General features: G+C 39.7%; 1 protein-coding gene across 1 annotated transcript in view; it reads right to left on the reverse strand.

Annotated features, from left to right (window-relative positions):
• Positions 1 to 15,735, reverse strand: part of LOC138755400 (centrosome and spindle pole-associated protein 1) — a 226,372-nt gene that overhangs the window by 20,261 nt on the left and 190,376 nt on the right. The window contains exon 22 of the mRNA XM_069921323.1: positions 7,955 to 8,056. Within this exon, the coding sequence (XP_069777424.1) occupies positions 7,955 to 8,056 (102 nt within the window). The remainder of the gene's footprint in view (positions 1 to 7,954; positions 8,057 to 15,735) is intronic.

The following is a 15,735-nucleotide window of genomic DNA, read 5'->3' on the forward strand; positions in this document are numbered from 1 at the left end:
TAAAAATGTTGATGATAAAAGCTCCATCAGAAACCGATTACTGATTTATAATTAACACTCTAATAAATTCTCCTTTTGTCATTACATATGCAAGTATTCATCCACCTACTGTTTTGTATCAGAACAAAATTTGAATTTGAAACTGATAAATCCACTACTTAAATATAAACTCAAAAATTTTAATTATCTTTAAAATAAGATTTCTTGCTTGTCATTTTCATTGTGCCTATTGCCTGCATCTTCCTATCAACATTTTTTTCCCTAATAGTTGTTAATTAAATAACTAAAAGGAAAATAGATTTGACAACAAGGATGGATGGAACCTAAGAAGGATTGGGAACTACATCGAAGAATCTGAAATATATAGTATGCAACTTAATTTGTCAATGCTGACTAAATGGTCCACCCTGGCTGGTTCAAGTTTCCTGCTTTTGGCCTTTAACCTTCTAAACTTTTCCTCTCCATAGTGAAGAGGTTCAGTGAGGGGCTTTAGAGTCTTGAAAACCTTCCTCATATCCAAGACATGACCAATTTTCATCATCCACTGAATAGAATATAAAAATACAGAGGTTATGTTACATCAGGCATCTTGAGCACTACTGGAAGCAAATCAGAGGGTTTTACAAGACCAATTAAAAAAAAAATGCTGGAAACACTCAGCAAGTCAGAAAGCATCCAAGGAAAGAGAAAATAAAGATGTCATGATGAAACGAGGCCAAAATTACATGCGGATAATTTGAAGAAATTCTATTTGGTAGGTTAATAAGGGATATTAGTGAGAGAACACAAGGAACATAAAAGCTGCTATCTGCTCAGCATATAGTAGTGGAGAAAGGAAAATTGAGGTAATGCATGACCAAAGCTGTTGGGTTTAATTTTGATTCTGCATGCCTATAATGTGCATAGGTACTCAAGTTCACAGTGGGACTCATTAGCAGTGAAAGAGACCAGAGAGTTGGAGTGAGCTGGAGAAATAAAATGGCAAGCCACAGGGAGCTCAGGATCACTCACATAACAACCTTGCACTCTTCAATATCAAAGATATTCCATTTGTCCAATCCAGCTCTTCCCCAAACTTATTTTAACGTAAAACAAAGTTGTTTTCTCAGTTTTGCAAAATTAACAAATGGTCTTCAATCTGAAACACCTTGTTTCTCTTTCCACAGACACCACCTGACCTGGTGACTATTTCCAGCATCTTTTTATTTCAAATTTATGGCATCTGCAGTTGTTTGTTTTTCATTAACTAGACTAACATGTGGAAAAGTTGGAGAGACAAGGTTTCTACGTGCAGGAGTTCAGAAGAACAAGGAGCTTGGATGAAACACAAAACATTCTGAGGAATGTAATAGGGTGAATGTGGAAAGCCTTTTCTCTCATGGAAGTATTTAGCTGCAGTCTGGAAAAAAAGAATTGCCACTTGAAGACATTTTTTAAGTGCATTAAGTTTTTGGAACTCTCAAAAGGGCAATGGAAGCAGAGACTTCAAATACTTTTAAAGGCAGAAAGAGACCCATATTTTTTTTTATTTTAAATTTAGACATACTACATGGTAACAGGCCATTTCGGTCCATGGGTTTGTGCTGCCAAATTAACCTACACCCCCGGTAGATTTTGAATGGTACAAGGAAACTGGAGCCCCGGGGAAAACCTTCGCAGACACAGGGAGAACGTACAAACTCCTTACAGACAGTCCTTGATTTGAACCCCGGTCTAAATCACTGGTGCTGTAAAGGCGTTGCACTAACTGCTACACCAACCATGACACCCTGTTGGTAAGCAAGAAGTCGAAAGATTGTGTTATGGATAGGCAGGAATACAGAGTTAAGGTCACAATAAAATCATATATAATCTCATGAAAAAATAGAACATTCTTAAAGGGACAAATAGTTACTCCTGTTTTTAAGTTGTACGTAAGTCTATGGAAATCTAGCACAAAAAGTTAGTTTAGTTCTGTACAATAGCCATTTCCTGTCATATCTTCACTGTCTGAATTGGAAGTTTTATTCTTTACTTCTGAGGTTCTTCCATTGTGGCCAAAAGGATAATATGATAGCCAATGACAGAGGGAAGTCATAAAGTGTAGGACTGCTCAGTGCCTTTTTCAGTCAATGGCAATATGATTGCTGCCTTGATCTGAGATTGTGGTTGTGGCTGCAGATGTTGGCAGCTTTAAATGATTACCTCCTAGTGACGTGGATCCATCGCATCATCTTATCTAATGTTCTTTACTGATATTCAAGGAGTAACCCTCCTCTTGGATAACCTATCAGACATTGCATAGCCATGACCAAGGTGAGGGAGAACCCCATCCAAAGTGAACCCACACAAGGTTGCAGGACCAGACATCACACCTGGTCAGACATTGAAGGACTGCACAGATCAATTGGTGGAGGTCTTCAGCACCTCACTGCAGCAGTCCAATGTTCCCATATGGTTCAAGACAGCCATTACCGTCCCAGTAACCAAGAGGGTGACAAAACAGGCCTCAATGACTGTTGCCCTGTGCATCAAAGCACTTCCTCACAGGGATGCTTTCAATTCGCCTATAGAAGAAATGATTCCACAGATGATGTTATTGCCTTCACTTAATCCTGACCTACCTAGAGAACCACGCCTTGTATGCCAGTCTGTTGTTCATCAACTTTAGCTCAGTGTTTAATACGATCATTCCCCAGAGGCTGGTGGAGAAGTTGTCCTCGCTGGGACTCAACACCCCTCTCTGAAACTGGAGTCTGGACTTATTAATGGAAAGCCCACAGTCAGTCTGGATTGGTAGCAGAACATCGAGCACCAAAACACTGAGCACTGGTGCATCTTTGGGCATTGTGCTCAGCCATTCCTGTTCTCATTACTGACCCAAATAAGAATAACATCCAGCACCATCAGGCTTCTTCTCACACGGGCAGTGAGAATGCTGAATGACCAAAGGAACAGCTCATACTAACCATTTGAGACTCTCATATTCAGAAAACAATATCTATATATTTATTTATTGGTATATATGAATATTTGTCCTGCACATGTATTGTCTGGTTGTGTCTACGTGCTTTGCACCAAGTACCCAAGTACACTGTTTCATCAGTTTGTACTTGTGCAATTAGATGACAATCAACTTGACTTGATTCCTTGTTATAAACTACTTTCCCCTTCCAATTGTTTCTTTTGATATTCATGGCTGTGGGCCTTTTATCTCACCATGATCTATTGCACCAAGTCCTGGTCCTGCCTATGTCTGGAATCACCTGATTCATACAGAAAGTTTAAAGCAAGGTCAAACTCCTTCTGTATCTGCTATAGTACTTCCCACAACCTTGATATTTAAAAACTAAAAAGATTAAAATGCAGAAGGACAATAGCAACAATCAGAAGAGATTCACCAGCAAATGTAAAAAATTGATTGCCTCTTTAGAAGTTAATACACAGAAGTGCTGAAGAAACTCAGCAAGTCCTGCAGCATCTATAGGAGGCAAAGATATACAACCAATATGGTCTGCGGCATCTGCGACGAAGTCATAAGAAAGGCACTGCTGTGTGACAATGAACTAACACTTGCAAAGGCCATCTCCACATGTCTGGCTTACAAAACCATGGAAGCGAACAGCAGAAAGCTAGCCCCTCCGCAGCAGCAAGGTGCAAGCATAGATGCAGTCCAGGTGGGACCTGTGAACAGGCAGTGGTGGAAGCCAGAAGAAGGCAAAGCCAACCAAGCCCTGCCACACTCTCACTCAGGAAGGAGTGTGCAATGACCATGTGGCAAGACAAGAGATGTGCCCGGTGTTTGGCCAGCAGTGCAGAACCTGCCGGAAATGGAACCATTTTAGCAGATTCTTCAGAGCGAGGCAGCAACCTACCCGAGTCCCAGATACAGAAGGATGATTAACCAGTTGGAACCTTAGTAAGGACAAACCAACTCAGTTGATGAGTATTACATTGATGGATTGACTCTGCAGATGGCAGGAGACCCAACAAGAATCAGAAGGAATAACGAAGCATTTGTAACAATGAAGATCAATGGTAAAGCAACAGACTTGAAAGTTGACACTGGAGCCAAATGCAACGTCATGTCACGAAGAACATTCAACCTACTGAGGAAGTCAGAACAGGTCATACTGTGCTCCAAGACCACAGGTTTAGTGGTATACACGGGCACCTGCAGTGCAACTGCAGTGCTACGTTCAAGGATAATTGTACATACTAACATTTTCATAGTCCAAGAAGACATCCTGCCTCTGCTGGGCCAGAGCACAAGCATGTCTCGTTTCTTTCAGCAAAGAGGTACACCAGATAAGTCCGGCCGAAGATGATCTGATGCACAGAATTTTTCTGAGCACAGTGATCTTTTTACGGAAGAAGTGGGAAAACTGCCAGTGACAAACTCCATATGGCTTGATCCAGAAATGAGGCCCATGGTTCATCCAGCATGCCGAATACTGATAGTAATGAAGGACAGGATTAAGGCCGAGCTGGTCAGTATGCAGGACCTGGGCGTGATTACTCCAGTCATTGAGCCCACGGAGTGGGTGTCCTCCATGGTGGCTGCTAAGAAAAAAGATGGACAGTAGATCCAGATCTGCATCAACCCGAGAGATCTCACCATCCAATATGTACTGTGGAGGAAGTTGCTGTGACTGTTTTTTTTGGTTTTGGACGCAAAGAATTCCTTCTGGCAAATCAAACTTGACTATAAGTCATCATTGCTGACTACATTCAGCACGAGTTTCAGCCGATACAGATTCCTGCGAATGCCATTTCGAATCAATTCAGCCAGCGAAGTATTTATTTCAAAGATCAATAGAGCAAATCTTTGCATAGTATCCCGATGCCATCATTGTTGATGGCAAAGACTTGGAAGAACACAACGCAAATTTAAAAAAGGTACTTGACAGAGCCTGGAAGGTTAATCTCAAGATCAACCCCCATAAGTGCAGATTTCAGCTGAACCCAGGTCGGTTATGTAGGCCATATTTTTACAGGAAAAGGCCTGAAGACGCACCCTTCAAAGACAACAACAATTAATGAAATGCTGGTACCGACAGACGTGACAGCACTACAATGTTTCCTGGCCATGGTCAACTACCTGAGCAAGTTCATTCTGAACACCAGTGATCTTACCGCCCCGCAAAGGCAGTTGATGCATAAAGACGTGGTCTGGTCCAGGCAGAAGCAACAACAAAACGCATTCCATGCATTAAAAAGGCATATGTCATGCCCAACTGTTCTATTGCACCACAACGTACTGTGACATATTACATTGTATTTTATATTGCATATAGATATGTTTTAAAGGAGATAAATTGGGGCAGGTTTTTAGTGTAGGTCACGTTTTTAGTGTAGGTCACAAACAAACATTTCAAAACAGATCTCATTTGGAGCTCTGCTCAAGTGAGACAACCACAAAAACTTTGAAGAGTGCCCAAGGGACTTCACTAATGGATTATTGTTTTGAAAAGCAACAGATGGAAGAACTTGGAGGATTAGGTCCAGAGCCGCAGGCTGTCTGAGTACAGTTTGCCGTTCTAGGAAGGTCATGTGGTTTTGAAGGCAGAGAGAGTCAAATAGGCTTTTCTCACAGAGAGAGAGAGAGAGAGAGAGAGAGAGAGAGAGAGAGAGACAGAGACAGAGACAGAGACAGAGACAGAGAGAGAATTCAGTTCTACAGTTCTAGAGTTCAGCAGCAGCAGCTGGGACTTGAACAGGACAAGCTAGCAAGCTTGTGGAAAAACCCCATTTTGAAGATGAGTTGTGAGTTCTTAGTTCAGCCTGGTCAAAGCTCTTGTGGTTCATAACAGAGAGGACTGGCTGTCTAATATTTCATTTGAAATAAGAGAAACAAAAAGGAACTCTGTGGTGATCTGAAAGAAAGAGGTCATCATCTGGAAAACCCTGATGGGGCAAGTTTCTTTGGCAAGACAGTGACAGGGCTGATTAGAAGAAATCAGTTTGTGTCCAGCGAACAATAAATTCCTCTCTGAAAACTGACAAGAACGTTCCTGAGTGGTAACCATTTACCTTTCAAGCACCAAAGCCTGGTGAACTTTATAACTGTTAAATTCTGTGCTCAGTATAAGATTTGCCTGCAACCAGTGAACTTGGAGGAATGAGAAGTGAGATTGGACTGTGAATCAAAGAACTTTTCTAAACTTACACACACATTTCATACACGTGCGTTTAGAATTAGAAGGGGGTTAAGTTAGGTTAAGTAAGTTAATAATGATGTTAAAGTTTGATCCTGTATTCATGTTTAAAGATAATTAAAAGCAACTTTTGTTTAAGTAACCATTTATCTTGGTGAATTTTTGTTGCTGCTGGGTTTTGGGGTCCTCTGGGCTCGAAACAATAGTCAAACAGGTTAGCTGAAAGAGCCATGAGGAGTGCAAAGCAACTCATGGAAAATTCCCACAGGGAAAATACGGATTTGTTCCTAAACCTGCTGAATCTACGGAATATCCCCAGCAATGCCATATTGGGCTCTCTATCGCAACGACTCATGTCCAGGTAGACACAGACGACTCTACCTGTGGCAAGAAGACTCTTGGAACGTCAGCTAAAGAGGCCACAAGAAATTAAATCCCAACTGCTGAACAGGAGGATAATGCAGAAAAGATGCTACGATAGAAACAGCCGTCAGCTTGTGCCATTAGCAGAAGGCAAGTCATAAGGATGCAGACTCCACAAGGCTACGACTGTATAGGCATAGTTGAAAGGAGTTGCCAGGAGCCCAGGTCACATCTGGTAAAATCAGAAGGAAGGGAGCGTTGGAGAAACCATCGACACATCCTACTCATAAGGGAGCCACCCCCATCCCAAACCATTTCTGATGAAACTACAAACCAGCCACCCCCATCCTGAACCATTCCTGATGAGACTATAAACCAAGATCTGGCACATGAACCCAGGGTAGGTGGAGCTCCCTCAGTAACAACCCATGAAACAAATGGTCGCAACCCTGAGACTACAGATGGCACATCCTTTCAAGCTGAAGCACTCCGAGCAACACCCCAAGCATCCACTTTCACCAATGGCTACTACATTAAACGCTTTAGGTGCACTTGTAAGCCCAACTCAAAATATCAGGATTAAACTGGGCTGACTGTTCACTGCTGAACTATAATTATTGTAATGTACGACACCTACATGGATTATGGTATGTGAAGGGGGTTGCCCAAGAAAAGGAATGTACACAGCCGCCTCTATTGGCTGTCTACACCCGCTGCAGCCACTGTACTCACCACGACGCCTCTGCGCATGCGTGAGTCCCCGCAAAGTGCGCTAGTTAGAAAAACTAGCTTGGCTGGTGGCGGACGCCATTTCCAGGGGTTCCTGTTATACATTGTATTGTTCAATTTAACAGTAAAGCATTTGTCAGAGGTTGCTGATTTGTGTTCTCTGGTTATTTGATATATCAACAAACAAGTTGTAACTAAATGTTCTAATGTATCTCTTCACATGATGCGTCCAAAGAATTTTGATTGCGTAGTCCAGCAGAGTACAACAAAAATATTTGATAATCTGAACGATTCAATCATAACCAGCTCATCTCTGGTCCTCACATCAAAGTATCAACTTTATTCTAATTGTAAGAATAATTCTTGCCCAAACAATATTGCAAATTTAGTGCCAAATGTTAAAAAGTTTAATGACTCTCAATGAGATTGTGTTATAGCCAATTTATTCCTTTTACTCAAAAACATAGGAAAAAAATCTATCCCAAAATTTAGAGTGAAACACCAGACTAGAATTAAAAATTCCATAAATCACACGTAACTTTTGCCCCTATGTTCTAAAATTTGACGTAACAGCTTTCTAAAAAAAATCCATCCTCTGTCAAATCCCAACTTTAGCAGGCTTCCATTAACATTACAAAAGACAATTTAAGATTAAAAGTGCATCAATTTGCATATATAATAATATAAATCACAATATTATTTGTTTCTTATTTAGTTGAACTCACCAAATCGAATTCATGGATGGAGCCATTTGCAGGAGACAAATTAGCTCTTGGAACTATAACTTGTTTGTTGTTTATTGTTGGAATCGGTGGAGAAGGTGCTCTCTGAAATGGAGAAATTTAACTTTTTGAGTTTATTAATTTATTTTCATCACCATAAAGCAAAACATTTACTAGTAAACAGTACTGTCACATGGATACAGGTGAAAGTGTCTCAACATGAGAAGTTGGTTTCATCAGTCAAATCACTGTTTGGAAGAGGTAAGAAGAAGCAAATTGTTTGCTGTTGTATCTTTCTCCATCTGATAAAACAGGTCAAGTTTATTATCATCTGATTGTTTAAGTGAGCCCATCGAAACAGTGTTCTCCGGTCCTCAGTGCAAAACATGCAGACACACAACCAGACATAATACACATACAGACAAACAATATATATGCAGGACAAGTATATCATCTATGCAAATAAATAAATATTGTTTTGTGCACATAAGAGTCTTGGATGGTTAGTCCGAGCAATTCTTTTGGTTGTTCCGCGTTCTCACTGTCCATGGGAAGAAACCATTCCTCAGCCTGGTGGTGCTGTCTCTGATACTTCTGTACATCTTCCCCAACAGGAGCAGCTGAATGATGCTGCTAACGACACTTTCCAGTTTTAGTATTTCTTAATTTCAAAACGTGTCATCTTCAAGAAAACGTGGGGACGATATTCTGAATTACTACCTTATTAATTCAATAAACCAAACTTTGTAGATGCAAGATCTTAGTCTGCGTGGATATTACAACATATTACATCATAAGTCACTATAGTAATACCACAAACAATATTTTTCTTGAAGAGACAAGCACAAAATTAACTAAGAATCAAAAAACACAAACGTTTCAACCTTTACATTCCGGCCCTTAGTTATTGTAATAGACATAAATGGCTAATATATAATTACTATTACAGATACAAAAGTAAATATGTTAAGTATAAGATTAGAAATCAAAACTTTCAGCTTCTTGTAAAACACAGATTTTAGTTATAGGTCGATTTAAGTAACCAGTCTTGGTTTTAATCTGCACTTGCCGAACGAAACTTTTCTTGTCCGACACTGTATCTACAATTTTCCCCAGCAACCAAGAATTTCTTGATGAAGAATCGTCCATGATAATTACAATTGGCTTTAGCCAATTTTTGTCAATCTTGAAATAATGAAAGATATTCTTAAATCCATCTTTTCCAAAATGGGGATTCGTCGGGTGAAATTCTGTCCTGTGTCAAATATGCCATTTGTTGTTGTCCAGGTTTAGTATTTGCACGTTGACAATTAACACATTTTAATATAATTCTTTTAATCAATGATGAAGCACCGAGTATCCAATTTTTCTGGCACTGTTCTGATAACACGTGATTACAACCACCATGACCTGTTTTCTCATGTATATGTCAAATAATCAAATCAGAAATATGAAATTCCTTAGCTAAGATAATTGGATGTTTCACTTCTTCTAGTATTATTGCTTTTTCCAATCTTCCTCCTACTCTCATTACATCATTTACAAGAATAGGATTCAGCTTGTAAACACGACTTGGTTTTGTAACATTCAGAATCTTCTTCAGTTTTGATACTCGTTATCAATCACCTTTTTTTGACGGAAACAAATTATCTCCAACTCATCAACTGTTAGGTAATGGCTCTTTCGAGATTTTAGATTCTCTTTCTTGATAGGATTTAAAAACATAGTTTTTAATATAAGAATCTATGCTACAGCCTTTTTTAAACAAAACCATGAAGAATAATAGCAAATTAATTGAATGATCGGATCATTCTCAATAGATATTTGAATAGTATTCTCATTAATGTTTTGATTTCAGGATCCTTCATTAAAAATTATTTTAACTCTTCTGGATTTTGAGGCCATTCTTCTTGAGATTGTGAAAGAAACTGAAGACTGGACACTTTTCAGAAATGATTGAACTTTTGATCCTAGTGAAGGCATGTCAGTTGGATTATCCACTGTTTTAACATATCTTCATTGATTAGCATGTGAAACCTTCTCAATCTCATTAATTCTTTTAGTCACAAAGGTATTTAATGTATTTAAGTACTGATGTACTATCAGTCCAAAACATAGAATCTGCTAATTCTATTTGTAATTCACTTCTTAACAGTGTCCATTTTGCTCACCATAGAAGCAGCAGTCAATTCCATTCAAGGTATGGTGACTGATTTTAATGGAACCATTCTGGCTTTTCCCATTACAAATCCACAGTGTACTAGCTCTTCGTTATTTTGTAGTACTAAATAACTGACGGTACCAAAACCACCTTCGCTTGTGTCAGCAAAGTGGTGTAAGTGAGCAAATGTGGCATTTCCAAAGTCTATAGATTTAAAACATCTGTTGACTTCAAAACTTTCTAACATTTTAAGACTCACAATCCAATTCATCCAATCTTGTGCGATGGGATCTGGTATAGTTCCATCCCATCCAAATTTTCTTCTGCAAAATTTTTTTCAGAATTTTCTTGGCTATTAATACTATTGCCAATATTCCTGAAAGATCATATATTGAACTTACAATCGAAAGAATATCTCTTCTTGTTAAAGGTCTTTCTTTCAAAACAATTTTGAATTTGAAAAAATCAAACTAAACACACCATTGCACTCTTAAAATTCTTTTGACAGGTAGAACGTTACAATCCAAATCAAGATGTTTTTATCTCCTTTGATCTTTCTGCCTCAGGAGTAACAGCCAACACATCTCAACTGTTGCTAATCCATTTTGTGAGAAAGAAACCTCCTTTATTACAGATCTCTTTTAACTCATGATAAAGATCAATCCTTCTTTTTCTGAAACCACTGAAGTAAGACAATCATCAACATAGAAATTATTTCTGATGATGCTTATAGCTTGAGAACTAAATTGTTCTTCATTATCTTCAGCACATTTTCTGAGCAAAGTTTGCAAAACTCGGTGACGAAGTTGCTCCAAATAAATGAATGTCATTCTGTATTCAATCATATCTTTACTGTAATCGCCATTAGGCCACCATAACAATTGTAGAAAATTACGATCTTCTGATGGTACTTTTACTTGATGAAACATCACTTCAATATCTGCAGCAATTACAATAGGCTCTTTACAAAATCTTATCAAAACATCTATTAAAGTGCTGGTTAAGTCTGGACCTTGTAAAAGTTGAGAATTCAATGGAACTCCTTGAAATGATACTCCACAATCAAATACTACACAGTTTTTTTTCTTTACCATTTTCTACCATCTTTACATTCTTCTGATATCTTTTCTACATAACCCATGGTTTTCATGTCCAACATGACATATGTATATTCCAAATGAAAGGAAGAATTTCTCTTGAATTTTTTTCCAAATTCAGCATACGCTGTTCTGCAATTATTTTATTATCTGGGAAAAACATTTCTCGTTTCTTCAAAGGTAATGCTATACAGTAATGGCCATTAACATGTTTAACAGAATTTGAAACTAAATCCAGAAACTGCTTGTCCTCCTTTGAAGGTTCTGGAATATCTTTGAGACATTCAGGGAAATCAATTTTAAATTGTTGTTCCCACAAATCATTAAGTTTGACAACAGAAATTCGGTTGACATTTACATTTGACGACTCCTGATCATTTTTCACTCTAATGGTCCGTTAATTGTCCATCCAAGCAACGTTCTCACGGCATAAAGTCCATCATTTTGACTCCTTATTAATTCTAGAGGTTCAAGAGTCACATCTAATCCAATTAACATCTCGATTTTGGCATCAATCTTAGGTAAGCAAACATCTTTTAGATGATCCCACTGTTTGATATCATCCTGATAGGGAATATTCTCCTTATTCACAGGCATTATCTTCTGAGTATATACACTTGGAAGATCATAAAATTCACTGCTATTCAATCCAGCAATCTGTAAACCTGAAACTATATTAGTTTCAATGTTCTTTTCATCATTCATTGTCTTCAACAAGATCTGTGATCTTTTACCATAAAGATTAAGTTTATTCATTAATTCAACAGTACAAAATGATGCAGATCAAGAACTGCGTAGGTCTTCAGAATGAAGCTGCCTTTTTTTTAAGCTTTAACCTGTACAGGAACTATTGCGAGAGCTTTGTGACCAGCCCCAGTAAGACTGTTTATCTGAACCAAAGCTGAGGCATTCTTTTTCAATGTCATGTTAGTCTTGGATTTAGATTGCTTGACTTCCCTCTCAACTTTACTTCATTGAGTATGCAGTAACTTGGGATGCTTAAGACTGCATATATCACAACTGAGTCACTTGATTACAAGTTTTGCTGATGTGTCCTTTATACAATCAACCAAAACATATTCCATTCTTCTTTAAAAAGGTTAATTTCTCATCATCAAATCATGAACATCTTTCTAAAACATGCTTATCCTTGCAATACAAACAGCTTTCCTGAAAGGTCTGATATTCCTTTTCCTTTGTTTTCTTGTTCTTTCCTGTGCTTATATCTGACACAGCAGTAACAAAGTTACTTCCCTTTGGTTTATGATGAGACAATGACTTAGACTTCTTTACATCTTTAGGAACTATTGAAATATCCTTAATATTTCCATATACAGGTATGGTATAAATATATACATGACATTCCAAGAATTGTACAACATCCTCAAAAGTGGTGTCCCTTCTGGGAAGCATCTTAAGTTCTGCAATTTTGGTTTTCCATAAATCCTTCTTCTTATAAGGCAATTTGTTTACAATAATCGACAAATTTAGCAAGCAAATTCAGCTCCTGCAAATGGACACTACTTCCCATTGCGTTACAACATCCTCTCAGAAAGAGTGCATATGTGTCCACTGATTTTACTGCTGACCAAGGAAGAATCTTGTCTATTAGGGCCATTGTGATTTTATGTTCATCGCCATAATGCTGATGCAATAATACTTTTGCCATTTTAAAACCTTGTTCTGAATACATATATATTGGCAACTTTTGACTAACTCCTTCACCTATCCTCCAGTATACTGTTCCAGGTAATATAGATGATCTTTCACATTTTTAGTATTACTTTCAATGTGATGTTCAAAGGATTTCATGAATGTCAGATATTGTAATGAATCTCCATTAAAAACTGGAATTTCCTTCTCAGGTAAACCATATGAACCTTGTTTCTGTGCTAACATAGCAGAAATTTCATTTTGTTTTGCTATGGGTGATATTATATTGTCTTGCTCACCATGGCTTGCCTGGTTGTCTTGTTGTGAATGGAGAAAACGGATCTTGAACTGGTACCAAAGGTGTAGGACCTTGAGTTGTAAGTGATGGCATTAATGGGGATCCTTGTTATTTAAGTGATGGCATTGCTGGAGATCCTTGTCTTATAGCTGGTTCTCCAGCAACATGGAGAGACATCAATGGTTGAGTATGATCAATTCGTATGGTTGAACTTTTTTGAAATATTCTCCTTTTGGGAAGATTCATATATTGTGGCCTCTGAAGAGATTGAATGTCACTAGTGACAATCCTCTTTCCACAGGATTGGTCATTGTCAATTGAGCACTAGCAGCGACACCTGTGGCTCCTTGCTCGAGTATACTTGTTTCTTGTGGCTGTGGTACCCATTGATCCTCTGGAATGTTAGGTGCTAGCCCTTTGGGTATGTCACTATAAGTGATAAATCTAGCAGGCCTGAGCTAATGCTTTGACTTTGGCCAAATTCATAGCACGTTGTTCCTCAAACTCTAGTCTTTTCTTTTCTCTCTTCAATAATCTATTTTGTTCTTCACTAGCCATTTGTAACCTTTTAAGTTACTCTTCTTGCTCCAATTGTTATTTCATGATTTAGGCTTCTTGTTTCAGTGGTTGGTTCCTGATTTTAGCTTCTTGTCTCAGTTGCTGAATCTTCATTTCAGCTTCCATATCCTCTAAAGCATATCTTTTCTTTAATCACTGTTATTGGGCACAGACAGTAGCCAAGTCTGGTTGCGCCTTAGCATGCAGAGCTGATATGCTTGAAGAATGCGAAGCTGTACTTATTCTAGATGCTTTTGAAGACTTTGAAGATCTTCCTGTGCTTCTTTCTTTGGCTTGGCTTCGCGGACGAAGATTTATGGAGGGGGTAAAAGTCAACGTCAGCTGCAGGCTCGTTTGTGGCTGACAAGTCCGATGCGGGACAGGCAGACACGATTGCAGCGGTTGCAAGGGAAAATTGGTTGGTTGGGGTTGGGTGTTGGGTTTTTCCTCCTTTGCCTTTTGTCAGTGAGGTGGGCTCTGCGGTCTTCTTCAAAGGAGGTTGCTGCCCGCCAAACTGTGAGGCGCCAAGATGCACGGTTTGAGGCGATATCAGCCCACTGGCGGTGGTCAATGTGGCAGGCACCAAGAGATTTCTTTAGGCAGTCCTTGTACCTCTTCTTTGGTGCACCTCTGTCACGGTGGCCAGTGGAGAGCTCGCCATATAACACGATCTTGGGAAGGCGATGGTCCTCCGTTTTGGAGACGTGACCCACCCAGCGCAGCTGGATCTTCAGCAGCGTGGACTCGATGCTGTCGACCTCTGCCATCTCGAGTACTTCGACATTAGGGATGAAAGCGCTCCAATGGATGTTGAGGATGGAGCGGAGACAACGTTGGTGTAAGCGTTCTAGGAGCCGTAGGTGATGCTGGTAGAGGACCCATGATTCGGAGCCAAACAGGAGTGTGGGTATGACAACGGCTCTGTATACGCTTATCTTTGTGAGGTTTTTCAGTTGGTTGTTTTTCCAGACTCTTTTGTGTAGTCTTCCAAAGGCGCTATTTGTCTTGGCGAGTCTGTTGTCTATCTCATTGTCGATCCTTGCATCTGATGAAATGGTGCAGCCGAGATAGGTAAACTGGTTGACCGTTTTGAGTTTTGTGTGCCCGATGGAGATGTGGGGGGGCTGGTAGTCATGGTGGGGAGCTGGCTGATGGAGGACATCAGTTTTCTTCAGGCTGACTTCCAGGCCAAACATTTTGGCAGTTTCCGCAAAGCAGGACGTCAAGCGCTGAAGAGCTGGCTCTGAATGGGCAACTAAAGCGGCATCGTCTGCAAAGAGTAGTTCACGGACAAGTTTCTCTTGTGTCTTGGTGTGAGCGTGCAGGCGCCTCAGATTGAAGAGACTGCCATCCGTGCGGTACCGGATGTAAACAGCGTCTTCATTGTTGGGGTCTTTCATGTCTTGGTTCAGCATCATGCTGAAGAAGATTGAAAAGAGGGTTGGTGCGAGAACACAGCCTTGCTTCACGCCATTGTTAATGGAGAAGGGTTCAGAGAGCTCATTGCTGTATCTGACCCGACCTTGTTGGTTTTCGTGCAGTTGGATAATCATGTTGAGGAACTTTGGGGGACATCTGAGGCGCTCTAGTATTTGCCAAAGCCCTTTCCTGCTCACGGTGTCGAAGGCTTTGGTGAGGTCAACAAAGGTGATGTAGAGTCCTTTGTTTTGTTCTCTGCACTTTTCTTGGAGCTGTCTGAGGGCAAAGACCATGTCAGTAGTTCCTCTGTTTGCGCGAAAGCCGCACTGTGATTCTGGGAGAATATTCTCGGCGACACTAGGTATTATTCTATTTAGTAGAATCCTAGCGAAGATTTTGCCTGCAATGGAGAGCAGCGTGATTCCCCTGTAGTTTGAGCAGTCTGATTTCTCGCCTTTGTTTTTGTACAGGGTGATGATGGTGGCATCACGAAGATCCTGAGGCAGTTTTCCTTGGTCCCAACAAAGCTTGAAAAACTCATGCAGTTTGGCATGCAGAGTTTTGCCGCCAGCCTTCCAGACCTCTGGGGGGATTCCAT

This window comes from Narcine bancroftii, chromosome 2 (assembly GCF_036971445.1).
Source record: "Narcine bancroftii isolate sNarBan1 chromosome 2, sNarBan1.hap1, whole genome shotgun sequence".
NCBI classification, from domain to species: domain Eukaryota; kingdom Metazoa; phylum Chordata; class Chondrichthyes; order Torpediniformes; family Narcinidae; genus Narcine; species Narcine bancroftii.